Below are 23,863 nucleotides of genomic sequence, written 5' to 3' on the forward strand. Positions count from 1 at the left end.
AAAATCTAAAGTCCTGTAGTCAGGTAACCCTCTTTATACCCACGGGAAAGGGTTGGACAGATGTTGTGGACCCTCCTAGGGGAGGGGCAGGACAGAGGGGTGGCTACACCCATGTCCTTTGTCCAGTTTCGCGCCAGAGCAGGAGCCAATGGCTCTCCGAACTGGTTTGTGCTGGACTATGCACAGGGACACCAAATGTGCCCCCAGTGCAGACTTTCTGGCACTCTCAGAGTGCACCCACCCAGCCCCAATTCACTAAACCCTGTCTGGGAGGCGGTTACACCTCCCTGTGACAGGATGCCTATTGTCATCCCTTCCTCTCCTCGAGCTCAGCTCAGCAGCAGGAGAACAGAATTGTGTCTGTGACTGGCAGCATCCATTTTGTGCTGCCCAGGTTGAGAAAGCTGATACCAGTTAGACCGGTGACCCACAGTAGTGGTTTCAGAAGGGTGGAATCATACCTACCACACCAGTTACTGGTGTGGGGTATGATTCCAAGGTGTTTGACACCAAACATGACATGTTTCAAAGCAACCGTTTGAAAGTTAGCATTTACCGTGAGGTTATAAGGCAACTTAACCTATATGTCTGGCTGCATCACAGACAACCCCGGAGAATGGTCTCCGAAGGCTGCAGAGGGGCCCTACTCATTCAGGGGCACCCTCTCACGTAAAACCCAGGGCCCAGCCTTCAGGATTGATAAGGCCTGCCATACGGGTGACTGATAGGTTTTTAAGTGTAGTGATTTAGATAGATATAGTGAACCTATAACTAACTAAGTGGTGCAAGCACCAGCTTACACAGGCTGCTGTAGCAGACCTGTGGTGTCATTTTGAAAGGCTTCTCATTGGTGGCACAATACATGCTTCAGTCCATGGGAGTCCTCTGGGGTACCTATGCCCTGGGTACATGGTGTGCCATATACTAGGGACTTATGAGGGTACCCCAGTATCCAATCTGGAATGTACTTAAAGTACATACATAGCAATTTAAGGGAGAAAGCAGATAGACTGGGGTCCTGGATAGCAAGATCCCAGTCAAACTAGTCCAAAAACAGTGAGACATCAGCAAAAAGTGGGGGTAACCATAAGAAGCAGATCCTACTTTCCTACAATCCCATGTACGGTGCATAGCAAATGCAGTGAGTGAACGAGTCTGACCACTACAAAGGGTGGATTTTGGAGGCTCTACCACCAAGAAAATTGGGGGGGAAATGGTGCATTGTACAACACTTTTGTCATTATATACTCAATTCTATTAGCTTTTAAAGCACAGTAGATAGTGAACTTACTGTGCACCAGGATCACTGTTGGGGACTCTTCAATGATTCCTTCACTATCACCCTCCAACTGTGCCGCTCATCTTTCCATAGCCCCTACCTCAGATGTATTTTATTTGTTTTATAGCACATCTCAAAACAATGTAGGGTGTCAGAGCACTTCACATCATACCCAGATACAGAGACTATGAATCATATGCATGTAAACAAGTGTGTATAAATTGTTACACAAGGCAAACAGGACTACAAGATATTTGATTGACATGTCATCCATACTGATAAACATTTTTTGATTGGTCTGTAGAAGCACAAACTCTGGATGTAGACATACACAGGGGGTAGGGTTGACTTTAATAATAAGTATGTATTTCTAGCCAAACAAACCTTTTAAGCAATATCAGTATAAAGGTATGAAAGGCTGGGAAAAAACATAACTTTCTAACCTGTACCATGCAGCTTGCATGCAGCCCCTTGATGGCAGTTCATATCTCACTGTGCTAGATTTAACTTAAGAACTGTACAGTAACAATAGAATTTCAATGACAAAAGCAGCAACTCACTGAACTATGCACGTAAATATTGTTCTTTGATATACATGGTACACTTTTATAGCAGCAGGCATGTTAACCCTCTGGGCTACCTTAGATGAGTCAAAACTGCCAATAGACAAAACTCCTCTCTGCAGTGGGTAAAATAATCACCAGTTATCTTCACATTTTTATTGCTGCCCGAAAACTGCTCAGTGTACAAGGAACTTTGCAGTGCTATTAAAACTGCTCCACTGCTCCAAAACTGACCTCTATAAACAAAAAACTGCCCGGCACCCCCACCACCCTTCCAGCCTCCCGGAGAAACGCCTAATGCCTGGTAGGGTCAGTCTGGCCTTTCGTATAGCTAAATATCGTAGCTTCAATAATTATGCGGACTGAGCTGTGGATCATTTCCCAACATGCTAGTATATCACACTCAATATTTCATCTTTCACAACCATGTGTGGTATGCATTTGTACATACACAATCTCAAAAGGCTAAACTGTTTGTGTTGCGGGTGCTTTCAATTATGTAAGGCCAGTGTTAGTGTGACCATCGAGAATCATAAAACTGTTCAATAAAAAGTACACGAAAAAACGTATTCTTAAGTAAAACATGCTCCTTTTGCCAGCACCATAAATCCTAAACCCGGAACTTAACTTTGATTTATTTATAACAGAATGCATGTGTGAGTGTTTATAAAAATGTATATAGGCAGGAATGCGGAAGTAAATGGTATGTGATTTTCAGACGAGCACTACAATCTTACTTTGCCGATAACTGCCTCTGAACACCCAAGGAACAAGCAAACCTGCATCTGTGATAGTGAGAGAGAATAAAACGTTCAATGGCTTTGGCGCTGGTAGGCACTACTGCGGCACTGGCAGTCGCAGAGTAACTTCTCAGCAGTCAATGCTTTGCGGTAGCAAACGCAGGCAATATCTCTTAATCACACATGCTGAAAGCGTTTGATAATTACAGCGCCTTCTGCTTCGCCCTAGCCTGGCAACACAATCAGACAACATTTGGCACCTGGGCCAGTTGCACATTGTGTAGATTGTTATCACTGCAGTTTGCATGCCACACACAGCCTCCACAGGAAGCAGTCAAGTCATGAAAAGCAGTAAAGATAACGAGTTTCCAAAGCGCTGAAATATCTCTGCCCGGAGAATGTGTCCTGTTATATCTCCGAGAAACATGACTAGAGCATAAAGGCGTAATGCGTTTTATGCCGCTTTGGAGGTAGTAAAACATTTCCAAATGGCTTCATTTTAGCGGATTTGTGCTGGTAATGTAGTGGGTGAATCAAATGGTGCAATACACAGAGATTCAGCCGGAGCATTCCAAATATGGAACCCCAAGGAGGCTTCTGGGAAGGGGGGGGGGGTGCAGGTATGCCATTAAGCTTAGAGGGCGAATGCCTAGTTGAGTTGGCTTTTGCGTGAATCACCTTCTGGTGTATGGTTGCCTTACTGAGTGTGAACAGTTTCCTTTTTAATAGCATCCAACATGTTTTAAAGCGTTGTGGATTATACCCACTGTCGGATTGGGAGAGAAAATAGGCCTGGGAACCAAATGAAAAGTGGCCACTGTTAGCAAATCAGAGAGCTAAAAAAAGGATCCGCATTTGTAAATCAGGGCAATGCTAAACTTGTGAAGGCAAGCTGTATAAGTGTTTTGCAAAGTATGGAAGGCTGCACGTTTTTGTGCTTCCTGCAGGTAATGTTTGTGGCAATATCAAAGGAAACAACCGTAAAATCCGGTCCATTAGGTCGTAAAATAGACCCAACAATCAGACAAAAAAAGCAATGTATACACTGACTTGTCAGATCAGCCTGTACTTCCACATAAATGACCGCTCACCTGAAGGTCTAAAGAGCCCATATAAATGGCCCTTCTACAGGGCTTGTGTAAAGGTTGTGCAATAGGAGTCCAGCCAAGATTGTTTAAATACCACTGGTAGTTGTAATTTTGAGAGCCAGGAATAGCACATGATTACACATTTAATTCCCAGGCTCTCTTGAGGAACTGGGCCTTACTGCATGATTTGGGAGTAATGCACCAGATTTCCATGGTAATTACCCATTTGAGTCCATTTCAACCCAGAAATATCACCAGCTTTTAACAGTGTTTTTTAAGGTTTTTCGGGGCCCTGGGCAAAACATATTTTTGGGGCCCTCTTTCAGTTTTATTACACGTTTTCTATTATTTGAAGCGCGCACGACGGCAAACTTCCAAAAACAGGCTGCACACCAAAGCAGTTGCAATACGTCTTTTCATGCCCCCAAAATCCATAAGGTGCCACTGGGGCCAGGCAGAGAGAAACAGACTCAGAGGTAGAGGTAGGTAGAGACGAGAAATGTTGAGATATGGAAATAAACAGAGATGATATAGATAAAGTTTACTTATCCAGGGGTACCTTGAAAGGTGGGGGCCCTGGGGAATTGCCCACTTTTCCCATGCCTTAAACGTCTCTAGCTTTTAGATGGTGAAATATCTGAGGTGGGTTTCCAGGGATGCAGTACTGTTGAATGCCTTCCTGTCCAAATGATTAATTACACTAACTTCACAGTGAGGGCATTAGAAAGCTGCATATAACCTTTTTGCAAATACTAAATTTTGAGTGTTGATACATGCAAAGTCAATCTCAAGAGTAACAATCGATCTTACATTATGACAATGAATTATTTAGCAAGATATTTATTTAAGTTTATCCTTTGTCTTTTGCATTTTTTCTTGGCCGTTCACAGAATTGAATTTGATCAAAATATGCATACATTTCATCTAAAGAGTAATGTATTGTGTGACAACCTTACTGCCACAGTAAGTACCTTACCTGGTGTTTGTTCCGTAGTGATCACTGTTGTGGTAATTATGGTTGAAGTGGTTGTATCCTGGTTATCTTCACGCGTAGAATAATTTAAGTCTCTTTCACCAGTATTAATTACATTGCCATCCACTCTTAGAGGAGCATTTATGTCAGGCAAAGTTTGGCTAACAATGTCTGGTATGTCTTGGAAAGTAGGGGTGTTTGATGGTTGAGGTGTGTAAGGGGAAAGCTGAAAAGGTGCCTGCGTTATTGGTTTACTGTATCCTCTACTGCTTAACCATGCTGGCTGATCAGGCATTTCTTGTTTATGCTCACCAGATTCGTTCAAAACATCTCCCATCTCTTTGGGGTCTTCAGTAAAAGTTGGTGAACTGAAACTTGGCAGAGTTGGAAAAGTGGATGCTCTAGGCAGGATTGTTGATATCGTTTTGGGTCGTAGTAGTTTTCTTGCTGTGTTCACTTGCCGTAAGGAGGGTGGCTTTTTATTTGCACTTCCTAATTCTGCAACAGTAGGAACCAGTGTGGGAATCTGTGAAACCTCAAGATGGACTTTGGGTGGATTTTTTTCAGTCTCAAATTCTAAAAAGTCTTCTTTCAACTGGTAAAGATTTTGAGTTGTTGTGTCTGTATGTTCTGTCTCTATTTTGTCGAACCTACTGTTTGTGAGTTCATCAGAAAGCAACTCATATGGAATTGAAGGGGTTGGTTCTTCATCTGTAACATCTGAAAAAAAAGAAAAATCTATCAATTAACAAATTATAATATTTATGGAATGTCAGCCTCACAGTCCCCATTTTATTATCATGTATTGTTTTTATGTTTTAGCGCTGATCTCGATCATGCATGTACCAAAGGTTTCACCTATAATTTGTGGGTGAGTTGAACCTCTAGAATTCTACACCCCAAAAACACTTCTATAGCATGCCCACGGGTGGGTGGATCAGGGGCAGTGTTAAACCTTGATTTCATGAGGCAATGTGTCCCAGAGACAAGGTACAAATCAGTACATCAAAATACCATTAAGTAAGAACGGACTGAGTCAGTAAGTGAGTGCTGTTGGCTGAATTTGAACATTTTAAAAGATTTATTACAAAAATTCAAAGGGTTCAATACAGAAATTGTAAAGTTCAAATGCATAAAGTCTTTGCAATGAAGGGCAATACAGAAAAATAGGGACAATCAAAAACAGGCTAAGCCCAATGAGCAGAAAGATCAATAAGAAATCGGAGAACATCTCCTGTGACATCGGAAAGCCACCTGGCTCACATCCTGATTTGAGGATTTATATAGGAAATCTTCTCATTGAATAGAATGGAAAGTGGAGATCATCATGCTGTGAGCAAAGGAAATACATTTTCAACAAACCAAAACACTGATTTAAGTAGTGTTATACAGCCTTACCACCTCAGCACAATTTCACTAAGTGAATGCTGATTCAGCTTCCTCTATCCTAATGTCACCCGAAGATATCAGAACAAACCAGTTACAAAACAACCGTGAACCATTGAGAATGAATGCAATCATGTAGGAAGCTGACTCTTTGTGATATATGAAGAAGTTGATCTACCATATAAAGAGTCCAGCGGTTCCCTTATCAGTACTGGACACGGGCTTGCTATGCAAACTCAAAGTGCTCTACTAGAGGGCGTAGTGTGGTCAAACAGCCTTAAGCTTAACACAGAGGAGTGCCAGACATTTGCAAATACACACAATGATTAATAAATGAGAACATGACTCTAAGGGGAAATCAGCACTAATTTATGAAAATAGTATGTATCTTTTTTTATATGTTTAGGCATCATAGAAAAGTCGTTCAGGTAAGTGCATTTTTAAATATAAATACTTTTCAGTTTAAAAAGTGTACACAGTACCATTTTTGAGTTCTGCAATGTTATCCTATGGAAGGAATAACAGGTTCTGCAAACACGTACAGTACATTGACTTACAGGACCAATCTCCCCGAGTTAAGGTGAGCGGTGGGCAAGGTCCAAGGCAACACTAACATTACACCACTAGTGGCATGAAGGCGGCCAGGTGCAGGGTGCAAAACAGCATTCGGAGCTCAATAGGTTTAAATGGGAATTGTTCAATGTAAACAGAGGCTGTAGGTTCTGGCTAGGAAGCCAGTCAGAGTGAACCAACAGGGGGGTTCAAGGCTGGTGAAACTCGAAGAAGTAGGGACACCTGGGGTCATCTTCTCCATGGCCTAGGGGTGACGGATGCAAACGTGTCTTTAGGTGTGAGGTTTCACTAACCGGGAAGTGTTGCGGTCAAGGGGGCCTGCATGCAGAGGCTGCTGGCAATGTTGGGGAGACCACAAGGGGCGAAACCATAATGGACTGGACCTCTGGAGGGCTGGGGAACCTTGTTGGCTCCAGTGGCCCACTTCAACTCATGCAGGAGGCAACGGGTGCAGTGGTGACTTTGGGTGTCAGTTTTGGAGGTTCCGGAGGCCTCAGAGTCTTTTCTTTTGGATTTTCTACAGGATGCAAGGAACAGTTCTGCTGTTCTTCAGAAGGATTTGGTCTTTATTGAAGGCAGGCAGTCCTTCCAGGTTTCGGAGGCACACAGCTGCAGAATAAGTCATCTTTGGCACAGGTTCGATTGAGAAGGGCAGACAGGAAAGCAGGGCTGGGGCCAGGTGTTCTCTTCAAACTTCTGTTCTTGCAGCTCTTCATATCCTTCTTCTTCATGGGTCATCAGACTCTGCTTCTCAGGTGCAAGTGACTCCCTAAATACTGATTTTAGGGGTGTTAGGGGAGTGCACGATAGTAGCCAATGAGCTACTTACTCTTGATGTCACAACGCCCCCTATATGACCACTTTCTGTGTAAAGTGGGCATAAGTCGTCCCAGATTTCCTAAGTATGACATCACAAAGATGGCTACTTCTGAAAAATCATGTCCACCTCACAGTAGCCCACATTAGGTGTGGTACTAGACTGGAGGTAGCACGCCTACCTGACTGGCTACTGTTCCCACCTGTCCAGGTGTCAAGGGGGTTTTGGACAGGGGGCTCTTCCTTTCCTTTGAGGAGAGCCAGATTTCTATTCCAAAAGCAGAAATTCATCTGCCCAAGGAGGCTAATCAGCAGGATATCCTATGGGAGGGCATGTTACACCCTCTTCCCGGACAGGCTTTTGTTCTGCGCCTCCTGAGAGCAAAAGCTCTCACCCAAGGAGTTCAGAACAGCATTTCGGGTAGCAGGCTGGCAGAAACCAGTCAGCAAGCACACCAGAGGCTGGTAGGGATTTATGGGGGCACCTCTGAGGTGCCCTCTGGGTGCATGCATTGGTAAATCCAACACTGGCATCCGTGTGGGTTTACCAATATGAGATGTTTGATACCAAGCATCCCTATTTTTAGTGAAGCCATCATGTAGCTGGGGTACTAGCTTTCACCTGTACCCAGTGCATGCTTTAAAATGGCTTCCCTGGTCACTTGCACCAGCAGTAATAGAATTGACCAGCACAGGGGGATATCTACTCATGCTGGTACGCCCTCACATGTAGTGCTAAGCACCCTGACTTAGGGTTGCAAGGCCTGCTGTAGGAGTGACTTACAAGTATCACATGCAGCTGTAGGAGACCTGGCACGCAGGGATGTGTGTCATGTCGTGTTTTAACTTTTGCCTGCATCAAGATAAGCAGTGTGCAAAGGCAGTCTTGCATGATCTTGCTGAGGGGTCCCTTAGGGTGGCAAAAGTTGTGATGCAGCACTTAGGGGCTCTCTTTAGTACCTTAGGCTCTCAGTACCAGGGTACCATTTACTAGGGACTTACAGAGGGTGCTAACGATTTTGCCAATTGGAGAAACAATTATACGTTTTGGGAAAGACCCCTAGCACTTGGGACCTGGTTAGCTGAAAACCAGTGCACTTTCAGTTGAAATCACATCATTTACCATTTAAAAAGTGGGGGTAACCTTGTCAAAATGGGTCACTTCCCTACAAATACACACAGGCAGGTGGGAGAAACTTTGAAAAATGTAAAATCAGAGCCCATGATAGAGAGTCTTTTTCAAGAACAGCATCATTCAGAAACAAACACACATGACTTGCTTGTCAACGTGCAGCAAAAATAATAAACGGCGAACAATCATAACAAGGCATCCATTTTGAACAAGAAGACGTTGAAGCGTAGCTAAGGCCTCGTTAGCATAAGCCAAGACAATGCACTTTAACGGCTCATATTAAAATCATCAGTAACATACAAGTGTACACATGTGAATTTGAGTGTAAATTGCAATTCTACACATTGATAATCCACAAAAAATATTAAATGCACAAAACATTCACATAGGTAACTAAATCAGTAAAGACTGCAACATTATTCTTTGCTTTTTAGAAGATTTGATATCAAGAAAGCAGTTGTTTGAACTAAGATGTGAGCAAAGACCTCCAGAGATTGTTTGTCAACTTTTGTAACTGGTAACATGTGACCTGAGAGAAGGAAGCTTTATGTTCCATATAGCCCAGACTGAAAATACTCCTCGTTTAAATAGGTATCTATCACAACATGTTTTTCAGAGCATTTAGTTTGTTACAGTAGATTTCTGCAACATGAAAAACAGTTTCAGTTATGATGCAGTCACTGAGTGAAGACTTAGAATCCAGCAAAAGAGTGAGTCCAGCCACTATAGAAACAGAATGGATGATAAGTAGAAACATTGTTTCAAAAATGACTCAGTTAAGGTCCTGAAAGGCATCCAGGATTGTATTTTATCAAGGACTTTAGTTAAGAGTGGGATGTCATTCTGGCACAAGACTGTCAGGTAAAGCTGATATCTTTAGTGTAAGAGGGTAAGAGATTTTAGTATAATTGAGAGGAGAGCAAAGGGATTCTGTGCAAAGACTGAACTAGGAAAAGGCAAATGTGACCTTGACTATGAGAAAAGTGTGCAAATAGGGTGCTGCTTATTTTTATTTGTTGGGTCTGATTCTCTCACTACATGAAGACCATTCCAAAAATACCCATGCATTCTTTTATATTTATTAGCATGAAGTCATTTACTGTCTCGGACAGCCACAAGGTTATAAGTAAGCTAGATTTATTGTTGACGGGGATGCTTATTGCTTTATATACTATCTACAGCAAATATCAATTGATGGTTGTTGAATAGTTTTGCAATATGTAATGTTCAAGTTGTGTTACTACAGCAGATTGAGAGTTCTACTATTCCAACATGTCACTCTATCTATCTATCTATCTATCTATCTATCTATCTATCTATCTATCTATCTATCTATCTATCTATCTATCTATCTATCTATCTATCTATCTATCTATCTATCTATCTATCTATCTATCTATCTATCTATCTATCTATCTATCTATCTATCTATCTATCTATCTATCTATCTATCTATCTATCTATCTATCTATCTATCTATCTATCTATCTACCTACCTACCTACCTACCTACCTACCCACCTACCCACCCACCCACAAACCCGCCCACCCATCCATCCATCCATCCATCCATCCATCCATCCATCCATCTATCTATCTATCTACCTACCTACCTATCTATCTATAACTCAAGCAGGTTTCCGTCAAGGGTTGACCGCACCAGGCTCTGGAAAAAGCTGATAGAATGGGGGATACAACCACCCCTCCAAGATCAACTAATACTACTGCACACCGACACATAGATTAGAATTAAACCAGGTTCTGGGAAGCATCTCTGAAGCAGAATTACCACTACAAAGGGGTTAAAGCAAGGATGCGTTCTGGCCCCTTTGTTATTTAGCCTTTTCCTGGCCAAGTTGCCAGCAGAATTGGACACTTGTTCCTCTCATGCCCCAAAGCTAGGTGGCATGACATTGACAAACCTACTTCACGCTGATGACTTAGTGCTGATCAGTACAATACAATAGGACTCCAGCACCTTCTAGATGACACCTAAAAATTCTCACACCGGAATGCTTTAAAATTAAACTTAAAAAAATCAAAAGTTATGGGTGTAAACCATCACAAGAAGGCAAATCCTTGTTGGTACTTGGCTGGCAAACGCCTAGACCAAGTAACAAACTATAAATATCTGGGCATGCTTTTAGATCAAAACAACTCTTTTAAGCCACATTTGGATTCCTTGTGAAGGAAGGGAGTTATGACCTGCTTGGCAATAAAACCCCCGAAGAAACTGCTGCCGGACCTAACTCTTGATCCCTTTCTAAATGTCCTGTGAGCCAAATTGCAGCCAACAATCACCTATGGGAGTGAATCTTTGACTGGAAGAGATGCTGCAATTCTTGACAGCATAATAGCAACCTCCTACCGTGCAATATTTAAGCTCCCCAAATAAGTTTCACCTGCCCAAATCAGGCTTGAATTTGGCCTCCAGAATCAGGTTATAGAAAGTATGGGAGCCTTTGTAAAAATCTGACATAAAATCAGAGCTGCTGACACAGGGTCCTTGAATAATCAGCTCTGGCTTGAGTTGTCCCGCACTGGAAAACTGCCAGCTAATGTGTACCTTCAGGAATCCTTGCAGACTCTAGGTCTGACAGACACCTGGAACACCTCAATGGGCCACTCGGTTTTTAAAAAACTAGTAACAAAGTCAACAAGACTCATATCGGCTATAGAGAACAAGAAATGGGTATCTAAACAAGTTCATGGATGGGTTGTGCTCATAATTATGATGTTCTCAAACCTCAACCCTACCTCAAGGTCGGTACTAAGCTTGTGACCAAGGAAAAATTCCTAAGATTGCGCTTGGGAGTAGGCCAATCAATCCATTTTTACTACCGTGGGAAAAAAGTGGGGGTGATCAGCTTTGCCATCTGTGTGCCAGTGACACTGAGACTCTGATCCATATCATATGTATATGCAAGAAGCTAAAGGACATATGGAAAACTCTGTTAACACCATTGTTTAACCAGCACAGAGTAAGGTCCTGTAGGCAGGCGGTGATACTGTGCTTTAATCCAACTTCAGTACAGCTAAACTGTCGCCTTACAAAATGTTTTGACCTAACAGCATTGAGCCTGAAAAAACACTACTGTCAACAGTTAAGACCCACCATAGAGTGCTCTAATTGCTGTATTGGACCAATCCACTGGCTTAAAATTGAAATATTTTTACAAAATGTACTTCAAACAGGTTAGCAAAACTGTGGTAGTGGTGCTACTACCTTTGAGAATATTTTACGTTTTTTTATCCATAAAACAAATGTATTTTAAACGTTGTAACTTTGTTATTAGTGCAAAATTCCGCAATTTTATTTGGAATGTTCTATATGCAATGGTTGTAATTAATCACACATAATAAAATGTACTATCTATCTATCTATCTATCTATCTATCTATCTATCTATCTATCTATCTATCTATCTATCTATCTATCTATCTATCTATCTATCTATCTATCTGTCTATCTGTCTGTCTGTCTGTCTGTCTGTCTGTCTGTCTGTCTGTCTGTCTGTCTGTCTGTCTGTCTGTCTGCCTGCCTGTCTGCCTGTCTGCCTGCCTGTCTGCCTGTCTGCCTGCCTGCCTGCCTGCCTGCCTGCCTGCCTGCCTGTCTGTCTGTCTGTCTGTCTGTCTGTCTGTCTATCTATCTAACTTGTTTCACACTGCTTAATGTATCTCCATAATTCCTCCATGGTAGTGCTAGAATATGTTGTACCCTCTTTCTACAACTGTTAAGTGCATGGCCCCTTTTATCACCCGCTGAATAGGTTCACATATTAATGTTAACATTATTTTCACCTCAAATATATCCCTATATTGCACAAGCTTGTTAAACATGTAGCCGGATAAATATGTTTTCCAGTATCTTCCATTTTCTAAATGTGTTCCCATAATTCATAAACTGATAAATGTGTCCATATTTCTTTACCCCCCCAAAGATGTGCCCACACTTCATCGTCAAGCTAAATGTGTCCCCATATTTTCCACGCCTTCTGAAAGTGCCATTGTATTTACTCCGCATGCTAAATTACGTGTCCTATTTTCTGTGCAACCTAGAGGTCTAAGTTTACCTCTGCCTGCTAAACCTGTCCCATATTTCCTTCCCTTGCTATCAATGCTCCAGCCTATAAATAAATCACATTTTCTTATATTTAAAATGTATTCAATGCGCTATATTAGGATTGAAACATGAACCTGCCCCGAATCCTCAGTTGAAACTAACAATGAGTGCTACTCCAAAGAAGTGCCTACTTTGGTGTCATTAGAGAAGATTTACGGGTTGACCAAAGTAGGTAGTAGCCTAGAGTTCTAGAGTTCCCACCATCCAAAGGGCCCCATCTCTCTCTCTCTCTCTCTCTCTCTCTCTCTCTCTCTCTCTCTCTCTGTCTCTCTCTCTCTCTCTCTATCTCTCTCTCTCTCTGTCTCTCTCTCTCTCTCTCTCTCTCTCTCTCTGTCTCTCTCTCTCTCTCTCTATCTCTCACTCTCTCTCTCTCTCTCTCTCTCTCTCTCTCTCTCTCTCTCTCTCTCTTCCCTCTCTCTCTCTCTCACTCTCTCTGTGGGGCCTCTAAAATATGTTTAACCTGGGGCTAAATCCTTAAGATGTCATCTGACTCAGTGGTATAGGAGTGACTGTCCCAGCGGCAAGGAGCAAGAATGATTAAGTGTGGTTAACCTTTTGATAAAGATGTGACTACAAAGGACACCACCCCCTCCCTGACCAGACTACCGGTATCCCCTAAAGATTAGGGTTGACTCATTGAGTCAGCTCTAAGAAAACTGAGGTAGGATTCGCCAGGGTGCTTACGTTAGTAATGTAGATGCATAGCCCTGTATGCTAGATTGTACCTACTGCCTATATATAGGGTTCCTACAGCCCTGATGAATGCCCCAGACCGCATAGGCTAGTTGTTGGGGGAAGAAACATGTTGGCTATTACAAGACGGGTTTGAGTCAATGTTCTCTTCTTACCCACCTGATACATTGTTTTTAGACATACCTAGAGTCCTCACAAATAAAGGTGATAACCCAGGAACTCTAAGGTATTTTTAGATTATCTTGATCCCGCTTTTTTCCAGCAGTTTTATTCAAGAACTCCTTCCTTCTGCCAAGTCTTCGAGGAGGTTGAGTTCACCCTGGTGGTACCAACTTACCAGGGTGGGGAGAGGATTCCGATGCTGAAGCATGACACCATTATCTGTGTGAGGCATCCTCCATAAAGGATGGCTTTCTCACTTAATCAGAATCCTGCTATGTATAACTGTATATAGTGGGGAGCACTTTCCTAAAATCTAGGAAACTGTCTTCCTTGTGATTCTTTAGTTTATCTTATAAACACAGTACTTGGTTGTGATATACTAGCTTTGTGTTGGAGGAATATACAGGACCATTTCCGCCACCTCTCTATTATGTGATAATAATAGGAATGACTGGAGACACTTTAGTTTTTCAGTAAACGGCATTAAGAGTCCTGGGACCAGTAGCCCTGCACTTATAATGGAAAAATGTAAACATAGTTCACAGCTATCTGACACGGTTGCTACTAGGGGCTAATTCAGAAAACATAAACGAATACATTGCAAGTGGCAAAATGTCATCTGTATCTGCATTACCTTTTTCAATGGCAACAACTTTTTAAAAATGAAAGTGTAATATTGACTAAATAGCCATAGAAAAATCAGTAGGAATTGGACTAGATCCATGACTTAATGTGCCAAATGATCATGTGAGCCAGTGTGGATTTTGTAGCCACCAGTAATAGCGTTCGAATTTATATTCCAAAACATAAAGCTAGGAAATTGGAACTACTACATGTCCCTGCATGTATTGTGCTATTGGGTAAAATAACAGGACTGTATGACAACCATACTCTTGGAATGGGGTCAGTTGTCAGACACGTGCCATTAATTATAGAATATGTTTCTATGACATAGGCATAGAAAACAATTGCTGTTCCCTTCTCCCCTCTTCCCTAGGGATATATCCACCCTACTCTAAACAGTGTGGGTTGGATCTCCCCTCCCCTACCGAACTCCCGAAAAAAGAACACAGCACAGAAATAGGTGCATTTTTATGTCACCTTTCCTTTCACAAGCTAAGGCATTTGTCTTCTGTTAAAAATGAAAATCACTTTACATCATCGTTATGGTTTAAAAATAAGTCCATGCTTTGCGAGGCAATTATTTTGAAATTGAATCACCTTGTTGGAATAATCAATCATGCTAATTTAAAAGTTCTTACTTTTTTTTTTTACTTTATATAATACAAAGTAAAAAGAACTTTGAAATTAACATCTTAAAGTGTTTCTTTTTTAAATGTGCGACACAATACAAATTGTATTGTGTCGCACATTTAAAAAGGAAACACTTTAAGATGTTTGCAAGTTGAGAAATAAGGGTAACACATAAGTAACCAAAAACAGCAAACATAGATTCAGATTTGAGAATTCTGAAGTGGTTTCCTTTGAAACAATAACATTTTTCTCCTCCCCATTCTTTGAGCACATGAATCAACACTGTTCTAAACCGATTCTACATGTAAGTTCCTTCAACTTGTTCATCAAAGTGCTGAACATGGAGATATAATTACATCAGCTCTCCATTACTGCCATATTGACCAGTCTGTCTCACAGTCTCCATCAAATTCCTGTGCCACAAGTTAGGCTGTACACTTGCGTGATTCCAACAGATTTATACACCGATGAAAGATATAATGTGACAGATGTGGGTATGACCAATGTTCTTTTTAAGTAGCATTTCTTAAGTAGATTTAACTTACTCTCTTAATACTGTTTCGGCAGGAAATGTCACTGATTTTTCTCCTTGCCCGGCTTAAGTCCGCGTCTTTTCATAGGCCTTCCGTGTTACCTTATTCCTCTTTGATATGCTATCTTTAACATCCTCTTTGCACTTTGTGTTATTCTGTTTTTATCTTTATGGGAGAATAAAAACATATTCTCACATGCAGCCCCTTGATATGATAGCGCAGTTTCTTGTTTTTCTCTCCCCTTCCTGTTCCTTTGGCTCCTTATTCTGTTCTTGTTTTGGGTTGAAAGTTTCAAATAGCCTGTATCCTAATGATAGCTTTGCCCATGGCTTAATAATCTCTCACTACCCACCTCCCTTCCCTATATCTTCTCCTTTCAACCCTCATTCGTCTTCTACCTCCTCCATCTTGCTGTGTATTGCTCATCATACTTAAACGTTTCCTTCAAAGATCTCCATACTTTTAGATCTACTGATTCATGCAACACGTTTCCCCTGTCTTCTTTTCCTTCTGTCAGCACAAGGAATGGTAAACAGTGAAAGCAGACTACTGTCAATAGTTCTCTTTTTGGATAACTATTCTACCAACAACAAATAATTATCGCAATGTTGGCTTAGCGGCAATATTTTTATCGCCGAGCTGCGGCGATTTTTATCGCTTAGGAACCTTGCTATTATCAAGGTTTATCTCCTAAGCGATAAAAATCGGCCGAAGTGCATGAATATTGCTGAAAAGTCAGCGATATTCATGCATTACCGAGCTAATGCTCTTAGCCATGTTATCCACCTACCATTGGATAACATGGCTAAGAACTGCTCAGGGGCAGGTGTTAGCTTTTGGAGATATTCGCGCTTAGCGCGAATATCTCCAAAAGTTGGTAATAGGAGATATCGATGTTAGCGACTGTTTCCAGTCGCTAACATCTTGGCACGCCCACTTTGCATGTCATTAGTGATAAATTTCACTGACATGCAAAGCGGGGCCCAAGATCGTCGCTATCTCCTACTAGCTGTCGCTAACTGGTGTTAGCGACAGCTAGGTAATATGGAGATCATTTTATCTCCGCTTTCTTGGCTTTTAAAGCCAAAAAAGCGGAGATAAACCCCCTTGATAATATGCCCCTGCAATCATTTAAAGTTTTTGTTTTGTTTTGTTTTTTAATAAACTGACATTTGGCTCGAGATCCGATTTATCATTGTGCTGGCTATCTGTCACTAAAAAATGTTATCAGAATAGACTTTCATCTCCCTGGTTCCTTTAATTCAGTATTTATTGTCAAGCTTGGATTTTATTAAAAGAAATTAGATTTTGAAATGCTCCTCATAAATTTCAGTTTGTATTGTTCTCTTTGCCGAATATGAAATATATAATATATGTACTAAAATATAAACTGGTTTCTATGTAAGTGAGAAAACATAAAAAAAATAAGCCTATACCAAATTTTGCATTTCTTGGGAAAACATTAAGAAACCTTTGGTAGAAATCGTCAAGTGGTTCACAATTTGAGAATTTCAAAGTTAAAGGTTTTGCTCAGCCACAGCTATTAAATTGCTCAGTGCCAGCATGAAACATAGAGGTCACCTCCAGTTGACTCCCTTCAATTCACACATAGATACTTTAGGTTAAAAAGCACAGAACTGTTGCAGCTAACTAGAGTTTTAAAACTACTATTCCAACAAATTGTTTTCAGATCTTATTACTCTCCAAAATTCACCCTCGAAGTGATGCAATTTTTTCGTCCACGACCTCCTCTTCATGCTTAACTTACAATTACTCAGCAGTGCCAAAATCTGGTTCACTCCATATATTTCTAATAATTCTTCTGTGTTCATCACCTTTAATGCTCCTGTGAAACGTACACTTTTGGTGTACGTTCACTATTTTTTGCTATTCCCAAACAATGAGTGTAGTTTTACATTTAGTATCTGTACGACTATGATAGTCTTTGCAGTCGTAAACATACTGCACTAGTTTGTGAGTAGCAAAAATATTGCAAATTTACAGCAAAAGTTTATAAGGCATTTAGTGTTCTTCTTCATCCTGTTTTTCAAATTATTCTTCCCTCTTACACTTTTCGACACTCATTCTCTTCTATTTACAGCTCAATCATGTAGACGTGCCAACATTACCTCGTATGGAGTTACTGAATCCAGCTGGCAATTGCACCCCATTATAGCGCGGGAGCTTGCAAAATGAATATGCCACACACAGAGCTCTGGATTGTATGTCTTTATTCTTCAGCATACAATCACGTGCTGTTCTCTGATTACGTCATAGCCGATAATAACCACACCTTAACGGGGGCGTGGTTTGGACGCCGAGGGAGATGGCGGCATAGCGTTGTTGTTCCTCCTGAGGCATAAATCGTTACCCGAGTTTGGAACTCTAAAACTGCCTCAAACCCGGAACTTGCAGCAGTTCTAGGCATCGGAAGCCGGGAGGTTTGCACAGAGTGGGTTTGCGGGTCCGAAAACGAACCAGAAGCCACCAAACATGCGGAGCTCCTGATCGAGCTATACCGGCATCGGAAGAGAGCGGAGATGACCAGATGACCGGATAGCTAGCGGCGCTTATCGGCACAGTGGAGCAGCCTACACGTGGACTCCTGCGCCGCTCTCACCTCCGGGGAGTCTGCGGACACTCATGTGAGTACAGTCGGCCCTTTGCTGCACTGCACATCGGCCTCTGATCTCGGCGCACGGACGGCAAATAGCGCGCACAAAATGGCGGGCGCCACTAGTTACCGTAGAGATGCCGGCGAGGGATGTCGGACAGCGAATTGAATAGTGGCATCCTATTTACTTATATAACCGGAAACCGGAGCACCGGAGCAACCTAATACCTATCTGCTTACAATGCGGGGGCAACGCAGTCCTTGAAGACATTATGAGTGACTCGATTTTAACACAGTGCACTGATCTCCTAAAATGGTGGGAGTACGATGTCAGCTTTGCCCTAACATCCAGCCGGTGAAGGCACTCCGCGATCTTGATGCACAACAACAATTTGGCTTTACCCTGAAAGTTAGCACCTACCTGTACACTGCTTCACTACATTAATGGTGTAGTTCCACATAATGACCAAAATAAAGGACAAGTAACTCAGGGCTCAGAACACAGAGGCAAAACGGTCCCATACTTAAAATACGGGGACTGGTCGGCTCTATATTGTTAACACACACTACTGTACCTGTGAAACGGGTAGTGCGAGGTTCATCACACAACGACACAACGACCTGATAGCGCTGCCTAAGAAGTTAAAAACACCTATTTAAAACAAAGAGACGTGATAACTAAGAGGTAGTACTCGTGGTCTCCAGCTAACATCTCACTATCGCGCCACGTGCATGCTTGCTGTCTCTGCCTCAAAACCTATGTAATTTGCGGAATATTCCACAGAAGGAGTGTACACTGCGTGTGCAGTATCTATCTCACGTTTGACTCCATCTCCAGTCCTACACGACTCGCAAACATCTGTACACTAGAAACCATCAGCATGGGGGATAAAGAGCACACAAAGAACCTAAAGAGACTCAAGGCTGACCAATCAAGTCCAATTAAAGGCAAACAGGACAAAGGAGATGCCATTGACATTATATTGAGCAGACTGGATGAGGTAAGAGACCTAGCAAAGTCAACTAGAGACGAGGTCGTCGCCATCAGACAGGACATAAGAGACACTAATGCAAGGCTTGCTGAAGCTGAGTCAAGGATCAGCCGAATGGAGGACGCTCAAACCACAACATGCGGGGCTCTCAAACGCCTGTCCATAGCCTCAGATCAAACCACAAAGAGATTGTCCGAGTTGGAAGATAGAAATCGGAGGGGGAACCTCCGCATTTTTGGAACTCCAGAGGGATCTGAAGAGTCTCACAGCTCCTGCATACAGTTTCTGGAATCATGGTTTACACAGGCCACCAATATCACCTTCCATCAGCCGCTTGAATTCGATAGAGCCCATCGTGTTCCAGGCAGGATCACAAAAAACCAAAAAGGGCCCAGACCTATCGTTTGTAAACCATTGAGATACCAGCACGTGGAACAGATTCTGGCATTCATTCGGAAGTGCAATCACATATTATGGAGAAATGCAAAAGTCTACATCTCACAGGATTACAGCAAGGAAACAGTCGAAGTCCGAAAGGCCTTCCTGGCTCTCCGTCCACAGCTCCAATCCAAGGGATACCAGTATGGATTCGTTGGCCCTTCCAAGCATAAGGTGACAATACATGGATCTACACAGATATTCACAGATCCACTAAAGCTCAAAAGAATACTGGGCACTCAAGACATACATGACATGGACACTAATGGGCCGGACGTTGAGACTACCCCTGTTTCAGTTTCAGCTTCAGCCTCAGCCTCAGCGACTGCTTCTGCGACTGCTTCTGCCTCTGCCTCAGCTCCTGATCTACATTGAGTATCCTTTGCCTTACTAGGCTCCATTTACTTACCTTACCTTTCTGACAATACCTGTACCTAGAATACTGTGATACAAATGAATGGGCGACAGTGTGAACTCTCAGTGCATAACCACATACAATAATATATGCCACTTGTTTGGGGCTACTAGTGCCCGGTTGACACCATAATGGCACCTCATATTAGCTTGGTATTGGCTTGTTACGAACCAGTAAATAGAGGATAAGGAGGATGCCACCATATTCTCAAACATTGTACTCATGTTCTTGTTAACGACATGGTTCATAAGCACATCTACATAAGTAACGGACTCATAGAATGGCAAATATTAATCATTGGCTCCACAATCCCTTAGTTTAATGTAACGGACTCTAATGCGCAAAGAGGTGGGGAGGATGATTATTGTTGAATGCACGTCAGAATCGTAGTGTTGTGGTCACTGGTGCATTGACAATGCCACACTACATATAGAAATATCAAGAGAGCAGCTATCTTCAACCTTTAGTATGAGCCTGAGGTATTATGTTCATCTGTTACTATATTAGGCCTGGAATGGTCACTGTTCTAACCTCCAGTTGTAGTAAGCTCAAAGATACGGTCACATCCGTTTTTATACTTGTTAAAAGTTCCACACAGGGATCCAGTTCCAAGATTAATAAAGTGTATTGTTATCCATGGGGGGATAATGCTGTTGTTATCTTTCTCAAGTCACCATGCCTATTGCATATTTTTGGGGAGGGGTGGGTGGGGGGATAGGGGGAAGGGTTGGGGTAAATGTGGGGTGTTTCATCTTTTTCTTTTACTTATTGTACTAATTTTATTTAGTGGTTGCACTTTGCCGTCATTCTATGCGCACTCTCAGCACTCTGATATAGAGGTGGGTTGTCTATCCATATGTGAAACCTTCAACTTTATCTGGGTACTCATATCCCTGAAAGCCTTGCTTACAGCCAATACAGTTCCCGTATTAGTACCCACTCAGGCTGGGGAAGTCATAACTATACTGCTGACTTTCAATAGTTCTCTAACAATCGCTGATTCATCGATTAGGAAGGGTATTAACAAACGCAGGGTCTTGCCCTCCAACGATGGTCATCTAACAGTGTACCACCCTAAATATGACTATGCCTATGCCAGTGGTTAGTACACCTTTGGGGGTGACCCAAGTAGGGAAGCTGAAGATACTTTCCCTCAATGTTAAAGGCCTTAACAATCCAGTAAAACGTCAAAAAATCCTAAACTATCTACGTAGGCAGAAGGCAGATATCGCACTGCTTCAAGAAACCAAACTAGATGCTAATCAGCTCTACACACTTAGAAATACATTCTTTACGGATGTCACGGGCTCAGACGCAGTGGGGAAAAAGAACGGGGTAATAACTCTGATTTCCAAAAAATCTAACATTGAACTTCTCTCCTCTACGTCTGACACCAAAGGGAGATGGGTTACAACCAAACTGCTAAAAGATGGGACGGACTTTTACATCACAAACGATTACGCCCCAAACACATGCGACTTGAAGTTTTGGTCGGATCTAACGAAACAAATTGAAAAGATCCCGGACTCGGCAGTCCACATTCTTGCGGGAGACTTTAATCTCCCAGTGGACCCGACCCTGGATAGAGACTCTAGATGTCCCGTTCGTAGCAATAGGTCTCACAGAGCCTTTAAAAATCTTTGTGAACAATTCCATCTAGTAGACTCATGGCGCCTGCAAAACCCGGACGGAAGGGATTACTCATTCTACTCCTCACCCCACGACTCGTTCTCGCGGATTGATTACTTATTCATCACACAGAACGCCATACCCAGAATTCTAGAGACTTCAATAGAGCAGAGACTCGTGTCCGACCACTCCTGCGTCACACTCACCATTTCTGACATAAAACCATCCACCCGCCAATCCCTATGGCGTCTTAATGATGAAGTACTTGAACATGAACAGCACCGGGTAACCATTGAAACCGCTATCAAAGAGTATCTGAACCACAATACCAAGGATGATACCTCTGACTTAACTAGGTGGGAAGCATTAAAAAGCACTATAAGAGGTGTAATTATTAAGATTAAATCTGCCATGAATAAAAATCACAATAGGAAGTTAGAGGAGCTAGAAAAAGAGATATCAATCCTAGAAGCTAATCACTTGCAAGACAGGAGAGTAGAATCACTGAATAAGTTAGCCAATAAAAAATACGAATATAATAAAATTGTAATTGAAAGAGCCGGTGTTTGGCTGGATAGGTGGAAAAGGTTCAAGCTGTGTGAATTGAACAAGGCAGGTAAAAGTCTGGCAGCTTACCTCAAATTTAAATTACAGAAGAACACGATAAATTCCATAGTTGACCATCTAGGTGTTGCTCATTCCGACCCGACTAAAATAACAGACCTCTTTAAAGAATTTTACGAGAAACTCTATGCCAAGAACGCAGACGTGGAAAATAATAAGATAAACGAGTACTTGAGTAACTGCAACCTCCCATCTCTTTCCCAAGATGAGCAAGCAGACATAAACAGGCCAGTTTCGTTCCTGGAAGTCCAGACTGCCATTAAATCACTAAAGTGTGGTAAAGCCCCTGGACCGGATGGCTTCTCCGCAAAATTCTATAAATGTTTCTCCCCGATAATCACACAACCACTGCTTAACATGTTCGAAGAAATAAGTGAAACAGGTGAAGCTAAAGGCACTCTGTCAGAAGCTACTATTGCGGTTATTCCGAAAGAAGGGAAAGACCCCACACTAATCAAGAACTACAGGCCCATTTCCCTTATAAACCTTGACTGTAAGCTCTTCGCATCCATCTTAGCGGCACGCCTCCAGAAAATATTACCAAAGCTCATACATCCATCACAAGCGGGATTTCTGAAGATCAGATTGTCCAGCGATAACACCAGGACTCTTGCACATGTGTTAGAAAAAGCGAAGCTCCTGTCCACCCCCTCAGCAGCAATAACACTAGATGCTGAAAAAACATTCGATAAGGTTGATTGGAGATACTTGGAGGCCGTGCTTCATAAATTTAACTTGGGTTCACCAATCATAAAGATGATCATGTCCCTTTACTTCTGTCCGATAGCGAGAGTCAGAGCAGGAGGTTCACTCTCGTCACCTTTTCAAGTACACCAAGGTACGAGGCAGGGATGCCCCCTTTCCCCGTCACTATTCGTATTGGCTATCGAACCATTCCTCTACCAAATTAGGCACAACAAGAACATACCAGGAATCCCATTCAACGACTGTATCATAAAATTAACGGCATATGCAGATGATGTGTTGGTAATCTCAGAGAAAGCGGATGAGGCTATACCGGCTCTCCTAACCACTATTGACGAATTTTCAAAGGTATCCGGCTATAAATTAAACAAAGACAAGACAGAGGACAAATCACTCAATAACTTAGGGAACAAAGACATCATAGGAGACTCTGGCTTGACATGGCAGCCAGGCTGCTTTAAATATCTGGGGTTGGATTTTGATAGCGACCTAATCTCTACAACACGAATTAATGAGAACATTGTTCTGAACAAGATAAACAAGTTACTAGATGGCTGGTCGCCTAAATACTTATACTGGTGGGGCAGGGCTGAAACCCTGAAGATGATGGTAACACCGTTGATTAATTACATAGCAAGTATGCTGCTAATGACCTTCTCCGAGGATTTCGTTCACAAAGTGGAGAAGTTGTTTGGTACGTTTCTGTGGCAAGGGAGGAAACCCAGGATATCAATGAAAAAGCTACAACTAGCTAAAGAAAAAGGCGGCCTGGGTCTCCAGAACTTCAGACACTATCAAACAGCATTCCTATGTAAGCAGGGAGCCCTGTGGCTAACCAAAGAATCAGATTATACCCCACTATGAATAGACATCGAAAAAGCTATTATGGGTACTACTCCACTCACGGCCCTACTCACCATGGACCTTGCACATATACCCCACTTCAAATATATTCTCCTAAACACGAGAAGGGCTCTCCTGAAGCTCGACCAGTCAAACCATAAAGGTCTGAAGCTCAAAAAGTCCACTTCCATAGCACTTTGGCATAACCCCTTACTGAAAATCAACGGGGCCCCCCTCCAGTGGGAACACTGGTCCGCGAAAGGTATTAACATGGCAAGTGATCTCTTCAA

General features: G+C 42.2%; 1 protein-coding gene across 2 annotated transcripts in view; it reads right to left on the reverse strand.

The window, feature by feature from the left end:
- SEZ6L (seizure related 6 homolog like) overlaps positions 1-23,863 on the reverse strand; it is a 1,424,144-nt gene that overhangs the window by 992,315 nt on the left and 407,966 nt on the right. For both annotated transcript variants that reach the window (XM_078667320.1, XM_078667319.1), the window contains exon 2: positions 4,647-5,363. In XM_078667320.1, the coding sequence (XP_078523446.1) occupies positions 4,647-5,363 (717 nt within the window). The remainder of the gene's footprint in view (positions 1-4,646; positions 5,364-23,863) is intronic.

Source organism: Lissotriton helveticus, chromosome 11 (genome assembly GCF_964261635.1).
Source record: "Lissotriton helveticus chromosome 11, aLisHel1.1, whole genome shotgun sequence".
Classification (NCBI taxonomy): domain Eukaryota; kingdom Metazoa; phylum Chordata; class Amphibia; order Caudata; family Salamandridae; genus Lissotriton; species Lissotriton helveticus.